The sequence below is a fragment of the Strix uralensis genome, chromosome 19 (assembly GCF_047716275.1).
Source record: "Strix uralensis isolate ZFMK-TIS-50842 chromosome 19, bStrUra1, whole genome shotgun sequence".
Lineage (NCBI taxonomy): Eukaryota > Metazoa > Chordata > Aves > Strigiformes > Strigidae > Strix > Strix uralensis.
Genome location: NC_133990.1, coordinates 7662638 through 7679260, shown reverse-complemented (window position 1 = coordinate 7679260; position 16623 = coordinate 7662638). Strand labels below are relative to the sequence as shown.

The 16623-nt window shown below is 44.2% G+C and overlaps 1 protein-coding gene across 3 annotated transcripts in view; it reads right to left on the bottom strand.

Annotated features, from left to right (window-relative positions):
• Positions 1-487: 487 nt before the first annotated feature.
• Positions 488-16623, bottom strand: part of SHISA6 (shisa family member 6) — a 266371-nt gene continuing 250235 nt past the window's right edge. Inside the window, exons 5-7 of one of the 3 annotated variants that reach the window (XR_012631577.1) lie at positions 15814-15966; positions 3425-6656; positions 488-2325 (exon numbers count right to left, since the gene is read on the bottom strand). Coding sequence is in view for 1 of the 3 variants with exons in the window: in XM_074889373.1 (XP_074745474.1) it covers positions 6106-6656; positions 15814-15966 (704 nt within the window). In the remaining 2 variants the exon portion in view is untranslated. Of the gene's footprint in view, positions 6657-15813; positions 15967-16623 lie in introns of all 3 variants that reach the window. The other 2 variants (XR_012631578.1, XM_074889373.1) reach the window with 2 other exon arrangements.

The window sequence follows — 16623 nt, the reverse complement described above, 5'->3', positions numbered from 1 at the left end:
CTCTGGCCTCCTTGGCACTTCTCACATCTCAGAATAATGACAGGGGAACTCCTGTGTGTGCAGCATTGCCAATAGCAAAAGCAAAGCTTCTGTTGAAGCCTACAGTGTTATGGGACATTTCACAAGTTCTGACTTTATAATACAAGGCTTTCTAGATGGAGAATGAATCATGGCTTATGAATGCAAAATTAAAGAAGGGCAACTTTAAAATAAAACCTTACAGGCTTGCATGACAAGATTTTACAGCAAATAGTAATGTCTTGCTTCTCCTCCTGCTATTTTCTGGCATGATGATGAAATGCAGTAAATAAATACGTAAAAATAATGACTCTTCCAGACCTTGTAGCATTCATTTTAATAGATGCTATTTAACTACACACAGAAATATAGATATCTACCTGTCAAACGCTGGTTACAAAGATTGGGAAGGCTGCCAAGAAAAAGGCCTTTTTTTTTTTTTTTCCCAATAGATATCAAAAAGAAACAATTTATATGTTGAAATTGCCTTTATTTTTTAATCCATAAATATTTGTTACTGACAAAAGTGGAAAAATCCTTAAGACTCTAAATTTTACTAAACTGATAATATTTTTGTTTACAGTACATACAGAATGTGCTTTTACAGGTAAGTATAACAACGAGAATAATACAGAGAAAAAACAGTCAAATACTGCTCATCTTGAAGCCTGTTTAATGGTTAACCAAGAGTCTGTGCAAAGTTACAGATACAAATGTACTTCCTCTTCAGTACTACTGTATAATAAACATGGAATCCATAAACTGGGCTAAAGCACAAAAATATCCACTTAACCCCTCTTAGGAAATATTGTCCCCAAACTAAAAATATTACAGTAAGAAGTGTCTTTCTCAGAGCCAAGAAATTCTTGCTACAAAAATGTCTAACGGATTTGCAGACAGAAGGTCAGGAGCCATTACGAAGCACGTGGGCAGAGGGTCAGGGTGGCACGATGCACGTCTCCCTGCAGCAGAGGTGGTGGGGATGGAGACCTCCTGGGCATCATGCGGTCATGGCAGAGACACGGGATGCCGCTTTGCTTGTTGCTGAGAGCAGAGATCTCTTTCAGATTTACACTAACATGCTCGAACAGGATCATCCAACTCTCCCCTTGCCCCCGGGCTGACAGCGGGTGAAGTGTAGGTTGGTTTTCCCAGATGGGTTTTGGGCTCGGTGAGGGCACCTCCTTGACAGCCATGAAGCAGCTAAGAGAGGTTGGGAATGATACCTCCTACCATTCACTTACGGACATACAACACAGAAGTGGCTGTTCTCTAAGAAGCAGCCCCAACACAAGCTTATTGCTAACAACACTTTTTATGAAAATATTTAAGCCCCTTTCTCACCTATTTCCCCTACTAACTTTCCACTCCTCTGAAATATACTTGAACATGAAATCTCTGTGTTAAACATATTTCAGCAGAGTCCCTCCTTCCAGCTTAAGCACTAAATCTGAAACAAAACTAAGACAAATTATTTCTCCATCACATGATGGCAAATTGATCACAAATTAGAACACTTACTTCAAATACAATTAAAGTTACCCTGTTTCATGATGATTTTGTTTGTTGTGGTGGAATAAGATGAAGACATCTTCCTGGCTACCAGAAACTACCGATCTCTTGCAAAAACTTGATGCCAGGCTCTTGCAGATTCCTGGTGGGAATGCTTCTGATTGATAAACACAAGAACAGAAATATGCATGCAGGAAGCCCAGGTTCATGGGACCAGCTTTACAGCCAGCCAGGCTAGTAAAACAGTAGAGAGAAATTAAATCTAGGCCAGGAAAGGAGGGCTTACTCCCAGGTAACTGTCCCTGTTTCTTCCCACCCACCCCCATCCCCAAGTAACAGATCATCATTTATAAAAGGAACATTAAAACATTGAAAAATATTTCATTTTTCCTTAAAACACGATTCACTGGCATTAGAAGACTTTTATGACAAAATTTCCATTCCATGTGGTGATCTGTGTGGTTCATTAAAAATAGTTTTCCACATTTCAAAGAGTGATTCAATATAGTTTGGAAGCTTAGATTGGTGCAGGGTCAGTCAGAACTTAATGATTGCATTTTACAGTACGTATGTATATATATGTGTGTTTGTGTGTATATACATATACATACATGTATCTGTATTAATGAGAGAGTTGTATAAAATCCAGTGCAGCTCACTATTATGCATTGCTGCTTGGGGAATGCAAATAATTATCAGTTTGTAGGAAATAATATAAACTTTTCTACATCACCCTCCCTCAGTCCCTGCACATGCACTCTGGGAACTGGACACTCCACAGATGTGTGTTTCCACCTGTGGGTTGGAGAAAAAGACAGATCAATTCTTCAGAGTATATTAGATTAATCAAGGCAGATTATATTTTACTGTACAGAGGAATGTGACTGCTTCCTGCTTTTCTCCTGAGTGCAGTGGTATGGTGACTCAGACATGAGAAGACAGCAGAAACGTCAAAGTGGAGGTAACAGCATCCCTTACAGCTGCTGCCTGCTAGGGACCCTGACCAGAAGGAGAGCCATGGGAAATCTGGGAACTGCATCCCCCCACCCCAGCACTCTCATTCTGGACAGACACTGGATTGCAACACATCAGATGTGATGTTGCAGGACAATGGTGACAAACAATATTAATAAAAATGCTTTGTTGTTCTACAGTGTCTGTTGTGAGAGGGTCTCAAAGCACTTCATAGACATTATGGTATGAACTCTCATAATGCCTCCGTGGAATGGGAAAATTTTAGCATTATCATCACATATTGACCACGGGGAACCGAAGTGCTGGGGACCAGGCTGTGGATCATGACACCCAGTCCTGGACCAAGTGTCCTTCCAGAGACAAACTCTCAGAATGAGGAATAAGGAAAAAAATGACATAAGAACACCTATGCGTGCTGAAATGCCACTGCTTTAGCTACCAACCCATTCCAGCACACAAAGCAAGACATGGGAACACATGGTGCCCAGGAACAAATTGTGGTCATCCAGGGCATGGTGCCTTCCCAAAGAAATTTGCTGAAAATTTTCTCTGGTGGCGGCAGAGTCCCTGAAGAGTTTTGGCCTGGAAAGGCTTTTTGATGGTTCTTGTGGGATTTATCTGCTTGAAACAGTTGAGTGTGTGGAAAAGAAGAGGAAATGGGGCTAAGATTTCTTTGGAGGATTATTGCCCAGGACAAGTTAGCAGAGGGCCTGTGATATTTTTCAGTCAGAATAAGAGAAGGCTCTGAGGTCAAATGGCCTGGAGCACAGCACAACATCTGCACAGGCTACTTGGGTGAAAAATTTCCATATTTGCATCTGATCCAGCAGCTTCTTAGTTCACGAATGGAACATTTAGACAAAGACTAGAGCTTGAGACAAATAGCTATGGAAATGGAAAGAGAGGAGTGTTCACCTACCCGTGGCCTCACATGGTCACCTCTGCTCCTCTGGCTCTGCCACAACTTCTGGAGACTCTAGGGTGGACTCTCCTCTCCTCTCCCACAGTGTTCACATCTCCCTGCTTGCAGAGGGGAATATCCTGGCTTTGCTTGGGCCAAGAGAGAACGGAAGAGCCCCAGAACCCCAGCAAGAACTGCCTCCTCATCAGCCATGTGTGTTTCTCTTCTCTTCACAAGAGTCACAAACTTCAGTCTGTGGGAAGGTCAGCAAGGACAGTATTTTCACAGGGATTGCCTTCTGTGAAGAAATATCCAGTGTCTGATCTGAGGAGCTTGGAGGTAGTCAGGGGAGAGAAGTGTCCATCAAGGGAAGGGGTCAGGAGATGAGGTCTGAGCCTTTACTCTCTCATCCCTCCCATGCCATGAACTGCCACCCTGATCCATAGACAATTCTGGTTGTTGCCCAGAATGATTTTGCCCAAGGCTGTGTAGTAATGACCATCTGAACCATGGAGACTGTTATTTATTCCTTCCCAGCTCAGTTTCCGTCAAACAAAGCCCCAGTACTTCTCACAGATGGAGTCCTTTCTGAACATAGTCTCCATCAGGCGGGGCAGAAGAAAGCTCATGAACTAGGACCAGCAGCCCCAGGACAGTCTGAGAAAGAGAAAGGCCACATGGCCACCCCCCTGAGGTCTACCTTGATATCCCACCAGGGAAAGACAGCATGCTCCTCCTGCCTACCCTGCACCAGAAAAACCTGGTGCTGCATCATAAGCCTCCACAAGACTCAAGCTCACAACAATCTACAATCATTGTGTGTTACAGGACCAACGTGTTGAGCTGGGAATGTCATTAAGGCCAGGAGGTGGGAGGTATTCGAGGAGAGGGAGAAGGGCAGAGCTAATTTAAATGAAGTTTAGTGAAGAGCCATGTAGAAAAAGACTCAGTGTAGGAATGTAGGGCATGAAAAGAGTAACACTGTATGGGAATGCGTTTACAGCCTGAAGTCAGTCATCATTTCACCTGGAGGAGGGAGCATGCCTGCCGTTCAGATTGGCAGCATGGGTGTGTACGTGTGGTGGGACTTTGAGTGCACACCATGGATGGTGAGTACTGGAGAGTGTCCAGCACTAACAGTTACAGCACCGGGTCTGGCTGGCCTTCAAAACCTCTGAGACCCTTTCCTGGCCACAGAAGCATGTTCTAGTATGAGTTAGTTCCACAGAATTTGATAGGAACAAAAATAAAAGGAAAAAAATAATAAGATCAAACCAAACCCAAAAAAACCAAAGCAAAGCCCAATCCGGCTAGAAAGCCAAAGATAAAACCCTCACAAATTCTGGACCCATGAGTCTACATTTTAAAGATTTTACAAATATACAGTATCTAATTAGCATTATATCAGATATACAACATGCCCATTTATTATAATTATGCTGGATATATAATTATTATGCATGAAATGTAACTGTCTTCATGGTTAGGATTAGTACTCAGTGGAATTGGAATTTTGAAGGTTTTCGGGGGGGCGGAGCGGGGCATTACATGGAGAGTAAACCATGGAAAATTACCTACCTGCTTTTCGGCAGGCAGACACCCTCAGCTTTGTGCTTATGCTAAGGGCTAGGAAAAGATTTGCTACATATAGAGTTCTAGGTTGTAACTGAGAGGAGAAATTATGTTCAGAAACAGGGGAAGTGGACCAGTGGAAAATCCTATCAGGAAAATAAACTTCTGGGGAGATATCCAGGCTCAGTGAAATGGGTGGTAGCCTTGCCTCGCAGGGGTCTCAGTGGAGTCAGGACTTCCCCCAGCACAGGTCAGCAGTGTGAAGCTGAACAATTTCTGATGCTTTAGGTTCAGCAGTGGCAAGAAGCTGGAGGAAGAGAAACCCTATTCCTCCTTTCTATTTACATGTTGGAGATGCCAAGATGCTAGAATGAGTGGAGAAAAGGGTCTAACAAGCATTTCAGCATATTTGTGCTTATTGAACACATCAACCCCACTACTTCCTACACTGAGAGAGCAGGCGATTTGTAGGCACTATTATATTTTTATCTTATGAGTATATTTAATATAAACTAAAACTTTATTTCTCAGCCAGGCTATTCTTGTCCCTAGATCTGCCAGTCCCCTAGGAAAGTGTGCCCTTGAATTTGCTCCAAGGGTGAGGAAGAACAGATGGTGGCTGATACCGAGCGGTCCGGAGATGATCCTCAGAAGACAGAAGCTTACCTACTTGCTACAGAAAGGCCAAACATGAGGACTGGCATTAGGACTGAGAACAGGGTCCCTTTCTGCCAGGATGGGATGCTGTATTTCCTCCTCCCTGTCTTGGGCTGCATGAGACTGCTTCTACTTGTAGCAACTGAAAAGTCCTAAATTCATAGAAATGATGAGATAATGCAGATGAGCCCTTGGAAGGAGCCATCTACTACTATGGCTTTCTTTGACAGAAACTGATTCACATCAGTAAATTTCCTCTATTATCCCTCACAATCGTCTATTTTCTTGCTTGGGTTCTTCTTATGTCACTGATGAAGGAGTGGTTTTAAAAACAACGTGGATGGGACTGTCAGAAAAGTCTTTTCAGACACTGAGTTATTAGAGGTTATCTTGGCCTATAAGGCCACTGCAGTATGGGGTGCTGTGGCCACCCCAGTCCTTAATGAGTATCTACAATGCACGAGGTCATATCAAACAGTCACCTCTGTTTTGCTCGCTGTGCGGTAGTGATGGTGGTGTCCTGGAATATAATGCAGTTGTTCTACTGTGTTGTGCCGTCGGGAGGCGAATGCTTGGCGCTTGGCAGAGGTTGGGTTCATACCTAAAGTATTGTACAAGTTATTTGAGGCACTAGGATGGGAGTGCATTTTTGTCATCCTGTAGCGATCCAAGACGGGTGTTGATACAAAGACATCTGTGTGTGACAATGCCCGTGACATAGACTGCTCGGGGTACCCTGACCGCTCGGGGGAGAGCAGGGGGTCTTGGGAGTGGAGGCGTTCTGCAGACAGAAGCTGCTCATCTGAGAGGATCCGTTCATAGGACATGCTAAACTCCTCAGGCATGATCCTCTCAGGAGACAGCACTCTGTCCTGGGACATGGCCCTGATGGGACGGCGTGGCCTGTCCCTGTGGTTGGTCTGTTGAGACATTTTGATGACGTTGATAGGGAGTGTGCCTCGGGCTGCCAGGTCGGGCAGGTGTCTCCTCCTCATGTAGTATTCATCAGCCTCTTTGTCAGCTGTGGGAAAGGAAAGGGAACAGTTAGAAATGTCATAGCGTTTTTCCACAGGGTGAAAAGGGGCTGTGTACAGCACACAGCCTTGGAGCAGCCTCCTGGTGAGACCTGGGGGACCATCTACCAGCATTTGGTCCTGGGAGTGGATGTCCATGTCAGAGAGATGCCAGTCCTGTGTGGGTTGTGTTGCCACGGGCTTATGACAGACAGAGAGTGATAATTGCATGCAGACAGTCCCTGTGCAATGCATCACACCTTCTTGCATCATGACGCAACAGATTCCATATGCTGTCGAGTCCAGACCATAGTATTGCATGATTTACACAAACAGTGAGTTATGGAGAAATTATCAAATGTCACCTTCACAATACACTTGTAAAGAAAGCACAGGGAAGGTGAGATGAGGCAGGCAAATTCTACATTTGAGAAAACTCATACCTCATTTCTGGCCACAGATGTGGATATGATCTGGAATCCATGAGTGACCTCATTGCATTTTTAATAACTATTTTTGAATATTTGTAAATGTGATCACAAAGCAGGTTTGGTGGGCATGGGATGCTCTCTCTGAGACACTGAATCATTGCCTAAGGTTTTATTTTCCATTTTTTCAGGCACCTTGGTTGATATAATAGAATTTATCCATGGAATGTTTCTGGCTCAGTTTGCTTCTTCTCTGTCTAAAATGAACTCTTTGTTGCTTGGAAACTCAGCACACACACACACATATCCTCTTTTTGGTTTTCAAATGTCTCAGACTCAGAGAGGATGTTGTATACTACAGATCTATCCTTTAATTCTTTTATCAATTTAATCCTAATCAGCTTGAATGACCTGATTCAACCAACTTGTAATTTGAAGAAGCAGCTCCACAATTATTTCAGATTTTTTAAAAAAACAACAGAAACACAAAAACTTTCTGGTAAACCCATTTGATGTTCATATGCTTTAAATTGGGGTACTGGGATTACCTACCTGGAAGGAGGATTAGAAGTTTTTGGGCTTCAAGCCCAGTGCAGCTAGTGAACTGTCATGATGTGCCTGTGGCTGGAGAGGGGGTAAAGCACGGAACATCAGTCCCTTACCACAAGTATACTGCCATCAGTGAAAGAGCACAACGCTGGCCTCCATGGTCAGGGAATGGAGGCATGTTTAATGCTCAACAGTGATCATCTGTATGACACTTCTTAATTTCTTTGTCTGACACATTTTCTTGATTTGTCCAAAAACATCTCCTATCCTTTCTGGTTCATCAGTGACTTCAGAAGACCCCAGAGTGAGACCCATCCCAGACCCCTGGCAGGTAGCCATCCTCTCCTTGGAGAAGACAGCAGAACACCCACTGGTATGCAGGAAAGGGCACTCATGCAAAGGTAAAGCAAATTTCTGTACTTTAGAGTAGAAACAAGGTTTCTTGCAAAGTATCCTCATAGGAGCAGTCTGACATAGAGACTACAGAGCTGGGAACATACACGCATGACCCCATACACACTTTCCCTACCAATCTTGAGCCAAGTGTTGATGGGTAAAGACATAATCTCCTATACGTCCTGGCCAGCTCCTGGGACCTGTCATAAAATTCCTTTGGAAACTCTTTTGCTTACAAGATGAGTATGATAAAGATACATGATAATAATAATAGTAAAGAGGAGCTCCATTGATTTTCTCAGCTCCAGTATTTAATTCAGTAGTAGGTGACATAAGATGGGAAAGTATCAGGCCGTGAAAGAGGAATATTTCACATGCATGGAGTTTCTGAAGATGTTTGAGCGATAAAAAGAGCAAATCTGTGCTGCAGAACAGTCTGGGCAATCATGAGGTAGGTGAGGTCCCACTTCCGACGCTTAGAGTGTCTGTAGGCATCCAGCAGGCCTAGTAGTTAAATATGGTGTGGAAAGTTCCTGTTTCCTCTGACATAGCCATAAATCTATAGGTTTTATGCACCACATTGGCTGAGAAATGAAGACAATTGGCTGGCTGTCCCATGAGGCAGAGTGCTTTCAGAAGAAATGTCAATGCCTTATGATACGTGATTGCTGCTGACAACATTCCAGAAGCTTGCTCACAAGACAACAGTTACACATTGGTGCCTTAATGTCTTCAGCCAGACCCTGGAGTGCTGTAAGCATCCTGTGCCTGATGATCTCACTGACTAATTTCCTCATCTTCACTCCCATACATTCAGCGCTCTTCAGTGCCCCCTGGACCCTGATCCTCACAGTCCTGCGAACAGTCCACATAACCCAGAGGATCTGTGAGGAAGATGGTTGATCCCCCTTTCTCAGCATTCAAAAGTACTGAGAACATGTGTGCTGAAGTGCACGGCCTGTTGGCACTGCTGTTGTTGCCAACCTCTTCTTTACAGCCTACACACCACCAAGGTGTGAGGATTACCCAGAGCTCTCCTGTACTGACATGCTTGCTGCTGATGGGATTTGCTTTCCAGAGTATATATTGTAAGAATGGGTCTTCTTCTGCAATCAAAACCTTCTTGGAAGAATATCTCATTGCAAATGTCAGACAGCAGCTCTCCTCACCTCAAAATCTTGTGTCTTTAAGATCACCTTCTAGGAAGCCTGAGAAGTACTGGGGGGAAATTCCATATGGCCACAGTAATTTTAGACATTTTTATTCTATAATGTGGCCTTGCACAGGCTTAAGTGTGCACAGGCTTAATAATGTTTGAGGCTGAATGCAGAAAAGGAGCTAAGCAATTATCACTCTGGCACTTGGCCTTTGCTCTGGATGAAAGAAGTTCCACTGGACTTGCCCAAGTGACTCTAAATAAATGTAATTAAAGCAGAGAACATCCCAAATGGAGATGTGCTTGGATGCTCACACCTGGCTGTGGTATTTGCCAGCAGGAGCTAAAACATCTTATGTGAGGATACAGTGGTCTGAGTCTACTAGTGAGGCAGCAGAATCAGATGATTAAAAGTGAAGTTATTCTTTGATAATTTAGATAAAACACGTGGCATGCTCTACACTTTAGAAAGTTTTGCCAATTAGAAGCATTAAAAATATTCTTTACTTCCCTCTTCCATCCCTGTAAACAGTGTAGAAGTCTGCATGGCCTTTTGCTGGTAGTGTCTAAAACATTCAGGCAACTGATTCCATTTCAAAGATGTTTCTAAGCTCACACAGGCTGCCTCCTCCCATGGTGCTGAGATACACATGTAGATGTTGGCATGGCTTTTCTGGGAACATTTTCAGGTGTAGAAAAACTTCACATTTCCATCTCAAAAGAATCGAATCTGAAACTGCAGTTTCCCATGAACAGCAAGCTGCTTTAAGCAGGCACCAAACAGACATTGAACAGGCTGTTGCCTCCAAAAGGCCGTATCAGTTCATGAGCATTGCTGAACCAGTCATGAAGAACATAGACAACAACCCCCAGCAGCGCTACAGGCTTGGGGAGGAGTAGCTGGAGAGCTGCCAGTCATAGAGGGACCTGGGAGTGTTGATTGACAGCCAGCTGAACATGAGCCAGCAGTGTGCCCAGGTGGCCAAGAAGGCCAATGGCATCCTGGCTTGTATCAGCCATAGCGTGGCCAGCAGGGACAGGGAAGGGATCTCACCCCTGTGCTCAGCACTGGTGAGGCCGCCCCTCGATGAGTGGGTTCAGTTTTGGGCCCCTCACTCCAAAAAGGCCATTGAATGACTCGAGCGTGTCCAGAGAAGGGCAACGGAGCTGGTGCAGGGTCTGGAGCACAGGTCTGATGGGGAGCGGCTGAGGGAACTGGGGGGGTTTAGTCTGGAGAAGAGGAGGCTGAGGGGAGACCTCATGGCCCTCTACAACTCCCTGAAAGGAGGGTGCAGAGAGGGGGGATGAGTCTCTTGAGCCAAGTAATGAGTGATAAGGACAAGAGGGAATGGCCTCAAGTTGTGCCAGGGAAGGTTTAGACTGGATATTAGGAAGTATTTCTTTCCAGAATGGGTAGTCAGGCGTTGGAATGGGCTGCTCAGGGAGGTGGTGGAGTCCCCATCCCTGGAGGTGTTCAAGAGGCAGGTTGACATAGCGCTGAGGGATCTGTCAGTGCTGGGTGAACAGTTGGACTAGATGATCTTCAAGGTCCCTTCCAACATAGTTGATTCTGTGATTCTGTAGCTTGATGAGAGGCCGAGCATGTTGTAACACACGCATGCCTTCGTGCCGAGGGAGAAGCTCAGCACAGCTCTGTAACCACAGCATTCCTGCGCCCAGGGAAAGCAATGACATTAATACAGCTCCAGGCTTCTGAGACTGGAGGCACCAGGTGTGTCACCCAGTTGGTGGGAGTGGGAACTATGGACATCTAGTTGCATAGTTTGCTAAAATCAAAATGTCTCCAGGACCTGAAACCATCCAGCCTGATTAATCTTATCCTCATTGCACCAGCAAGTTCACTGGCATAGTGAGGCTCTGATACTGCTACCCCTTATCTTTTCATATGATGCTCATATTATAATTGACATTTGTAACTTTAGCCAAAATAAAACTACAGTCAAATATGTTTCTCCCTCATGGATGTGCTTAAAAATTCAAAGATGTGTCCTAAGTGGATTACAAAAGGCCAGAAATGATGAGCAGACACAAAGAAATCACTGGTGTATTGATTGACAGAAATTTCTCTTTTTTTCAGTTATCTCATACTTTTGGGTCATTCCACTTATGTTTTTCAAATATTTGGAAGTGGAATTACTGGAAATCACATTTTCTGCACAATTTTTGGGATTTTTTCATTGGTTTAGGTGTGGGGTTTTTTTCACCCTTTCTTTCCTCCTTTGGCAGTTTCTAGAATATTGGCCAGGGCTGGTCTCACCAAAATCCAGGAGTGTTTGAGTGCTTCATCTGACTTGGCTCTAATATAATCTGATTTGCTCTCAGACAGCTTCTCTTTTTTCTTCCACTTGAAGGGAGAGCCCCACATGAGTGCTCTTACTCACACATCTCACCTCAACATCTTTAAGATGCCATCACAGAAAGGCAGAGCACAGATCCTCTGACACTGTAATTAGAGAAACAAGGTACATTTGTGGCATATTGGGAAGAGAATGTGGAAAACCTGATATTTTTTCTTCCCACGGTTGTATGTTAACATGGTTAAATATGTGCATACTTGTATGTATATATTAGTAATTTTTTTGTTTTTCTTAAAGGCAATTTCTTTGTTTTTCTTTCTCTGCAGTTCCAGTGTATTTCCTCTTTGGGCTTGTCTCTCCTGTTTTAATTGGAATTTAACATTTTCAAGCTGCCTAGTCATTTGTGACAATTCTTTAGCCAATACCAAGTGGTTTAATAGGCCTGAAAATATTCGCTTCCTTCCTGACTGACCTTTTCACTTAGCTGGAAACAGAAATTCCCTGGGGCACTGGGCAGGACAGAATTGATACAGCTGCTCTTGCTCAGCCATGTGTTCCCACCCCCCCCCGCCCCTCCCTGCTCTTCCCAGGAGCCAGCCTGACAGGGCTGCCAGGGCAAAGCTGGCATAGGGCTTCCCATGGAGGTGGTACTCTGTCCCTCAGAGATCCTCCTACCTGGTTTCACAGGTATCAACTCCAGACAAGTTTCCTCTTGTCTGTGCCTTGAAGTAAGAGCTGAGGAGGTAAACAGACATGGAAGCAGAAAGCTCAGTGCTTGCGTGGGACCTGGTTCTGGCTGTCTACTATGCAGCCAGCAACCTGTTTCCTACTGCACCTAAAAGGCCTGGACCATCTTCAAGCCCTTGCTCTGGAAGGAGAAGAAGCCATGGTGTTTCTTTCTTAGTCAAATGCCAGCAGAGGTGAGTGCATGCCCTGCAAATCCAGAAGTGAGGAGCTCCCCTCCCCAAGCTGGGCACATTCCCCAGGGATGTACAGGTGCAGGCAGCAGGTATAGCTGAGCTCTTCCTTGTTCCACAAATCACTTAGAGGAGTCTCCTTAAGTGAGATGTACTTCATCAAGCTCTAGACATCAAAAATTAGGGTTGTTATCCAGCAAAGAGCTAGGTAGCTTACCAGAACAACTCTGGTGTCAGTGAGAGACTGGGACCTTCAGAGGGTTCATATGGTTCAACTGTCCTTCACTGATCATAGAGACGCCTGCCTCAGACAGACAAGATGCCCAATTGCTGGACGGCTGAAGTAGGGTGAGGTGGATCTGACCATACCCTTGCTAAGCTCTGTCTCCTCATTTCTAGCAAAGAGACACTAACTATTATTTTTTCCTGGATATGCCTTGATTATTCAATTTAGATGTTCTTGGGCACAAATTGTCTTTCACTATCTGTTTCTGCTAACTGTGGGAAAAATAAGTGACCTTTAGCTGTCTGACAAGCCTGAAGAAACCCAGACAAATGGCTGAAACACACATTAAAAAAGTATCTAATGTCTTTTGTTTTACTTGAATAGAAATATTATGTTTGTTAATGAGCTCTTTACAACATTCATTTTTTTTAACCGTGTCAGGCATTTCATTAGAAACAAGTAATGTTAAATATGAAAAATAAACCCCCAATAATTCATTTGCAAAGCCCAGCATTTAGATACTATTTCTTCCAGATTTTGTGTTGTATTTCCCTCCTTCATATAGAATAGGAAAATGATATTTCTGGCATTTTACAAGCAAAAGTCTAGGAGCTGGGTGCCTATTTTCCTTTGGCTCTGGAGAAGACCAGCTATAAGAAAGTGATTCATTGATTCTAGAGGTGCTGAGTATATGCAAGCCCAGTGGGAGCATGGAGTGCTTAGTACTTTTAGAGATGAAACTGCTTATTTAGTTACTCAAACATAGTGTGACATTTGTCAGGTGCTTTGCAAGAGGATAGGGTGGTGCCTTGCAAAGGTGACCAAACTATACCTAGACCTGCCACTGATGGGTAAATAGATAGTATTTCCATTGCAGTGTGCAGGGATTCCCTTCAAGGGTTGATGCTGCTGAAAAGTTAAGGTGAATGAACCCTGCTCTAGCCAAAGATTAATGTTCTTAAATTCATGTCAACTGTCAGGTATCCTCCGAATGGGGGCAGGGATGCTAACTGTCCAGAGGGTCAGGAAAGGCTCAAGAGAGGGATGCTGAATATGCTCAGCACATTCTTGAGGACATTTAATCTTGGCACCTTAACACAAGCCTATTTTTGTCATTTTAGACAAATATCTAGGAAATGCAGTGCTGGAGTTCAATACTTATTCCCTTCTGCTGTGATCTACTGAGGGGCAGGTTGGACAGGTAGGGACCTGTGCTTTCCTCAACTGCTGAGCAAAACTTTCTGCACCTGGTAGGTCAGACTGCTAAGACTCCACTTAGTAAGGTATTGCTCAGTGCACGAATGGCAGTGCTTGGTGTGAGTGAATTTATACTCAGTGTGAGTCAGGTAACCATTGTAGAAGTAGGTAGAAGATAGTGATCAAATCTGACATATATTTCCAGATGTTGGCTGTGGAAGGCCCACGAGTTTCAATTAGCATTCATTTGTGGGTTTTTAAGGTTTCAATAAGATGCATCAGTAACTTTAATATGGAGCTCAAGGAGATTTCACTGAGCATCTATGCACAATATGTAAAGCAGTAAATGAACCACAGGCTGGAAGAGGTCTTGACCATCCCCTGCATGGAGCAGCCATTGTTGCTGTTCCTAGTGAGCACTTGTCTGACCTGTTCTCAATGTTGCCAAGACAGAGATCTTCCAGATTCTGAACAGGAAGTATATATCCCAGAAAATTCCAAATCAATTACAAATGAAACAGCAGGTTTTGGGGCTATCCAGAGGGTATTGTTTTTGTGCTGAGAAATGAAAAAACCCTATTACCTCAAAATGGGAACATTTTAAATCAGTAATATTACAATGCTGTGATTTCAAGGGTTTTCGAATATCAGATAGTACCATTAAAGATGCTCAAGTTTATCGCTCAGATGAAGTGAGGTGAAAATGCTTATGGTTGGCAGTATGAGGTCCAAATGTTACCAGGGAACAAAGCTCACGGCAGAACCAAGGTTATACACGTGGCATACTGGACAGGGGCAGGCTCCAATCACAAAATATCTCATCTCTGTTCTCCAAATGGTTAAGCGTATGCTTACTTTTAAGCACATCAGATGTTACACATGTATGTAAGTCCCACGTTGAAGTGCCAAGGAGTGGGCTGAGACTTTTATGTGCTACACTTCCACTCCATTTTATCTTCTGAAAAATCTTCCATAGGGATTTCTTATGGACAGTCCAGGGGCTTCCCTGACACTTCTTTTAGTGTGTTTCAGCTGGCTGAATTGGGAATGCAGATCTTATATAGACTAAAGAAGTAAGATCTGCTCCTCATCCTCACCTACCTTCAGTGAAGTTATTGTAAGTATAAACACTTAAATTAATTCCCTAAATTAGGCAGTGTGAATACATGGCTGCATCCAGAAAATGCTCATGAAAACATACATACTATAAACCTGATGTCAGTCTGAACAGAACATTTGCTTGCACAAATATCACTTATTTCATAATCTCACCAAAGCTGAAGAGTTTGCCATCAGTGAAGGTAATGGGATGGAGCATTACAGGAAAGTTGGCAGAACAATACAATACATAAAACAGCAAGAAAGAACAGATACTAACTAGCGTGAACAGGGTAGTGAGCAACATGCTGAAATATCAGAGACACACCATGGATCAGTGTACAGCACAGGTCGGGACCAGATCTGGACACACACATCATGAAACATGGCAGATCGCAGCACTGCTCAAGGCAGGCAGATGCGGTCCTACTGAAATAGATGCTCCCAACCATTTCAGCAGCTTTCTCTTGGCCTGGATTTGTCATCTGGTTCCAGCTACCCCCCTGGATGGTGAGGTAACTGCCCTGGGTACACCGAGGTGAGCTCAGCTGATCTGAGGCAGCTTGGTTCATCTCGATTCTGGCAGAAAGAAAAAGGATTCTCAGATGACTCTATCAGGAGCAAATACGAGGTGGAGCAGTGGGACGCAGCACAGCAAGGAGGTCAGTAAGCAAATAACCACATGTGCTCTCACAGTAATGAAGTGACTCTTTCTCTATGATCTTCCTTGATGGGAAGTGACAGCCAAAAGAATCGTTACCGGAGATGTCAACTTGGGCAGCACAATGACAGAGGGAAGAAGGTTGTTGTCTTAACAATGTGCCCACTGGAGCTTACAAGCAAATGAGATACAAAGGAAATGAAATGAGCTGACACCTACTTAGTCTCTTCAGAGAAGAATATTTACTTGGGTTTGTCTTTACGGCAGACTCATAGGATGGTGGGAGGTGAGAGAGGTTCTGGAAGGACCGTGAGAAGGACAGATCATAGGGTTCGGTGGCAGAAGTAAGAATGTTGTTCATTCGTGGCTTGTCTGCAAAAAAAGACAACAGAGAAAGACATGTCTACAGTGTGCACCAAACGAAGTTGGGAGAGGCAAGCCATTCCAACAAACTCCGGCAGGGAGAAGAGCTGTATCTGAGCCAGCCTCCATGACAGGCTGTTGGACATAATTCAAACTGGCACTGGCAGATCAGTGAAAAATGGATCCTGTGGCATTCCTTGTCCACAATGATTATGGAGAAAAGCAAACTGCTGCCTTGAAAGTGCCTGGACAAATCAGCTCTCCCCACAGCAGGACAGTGGATCTGGTGGACTGTTAGTCACCTCACTTACCGTGGAGGGCTGTGTTACCGTGCTGTGGACAGACCCTACTGCAGCTGGCATGAACAACGCCCACCTTTAGCCCAGCAAGCTGTGCTTTCCCCACCCTCAGAGACATGGGAACGAGTCTATGGTGTTATTTTAACAGACTGATAATCAAATTGCTCTCTCATCGTGCTAGATTTCTCACTGATGCTCTGAACCTGAAGGCTTCTGAGCAAATCTGGTCCATGGCCCACGGGATTCTGGTGGGCTCTAGAGATGTCCATGCTTCCCCTGCACACAAAAAAGTGTGAACTGGATCTGTAGGGTGCACATCCACGTGCAGTCAGAAGACAAGACAAGGTTTGGAGAGGTTCCTGAGGCA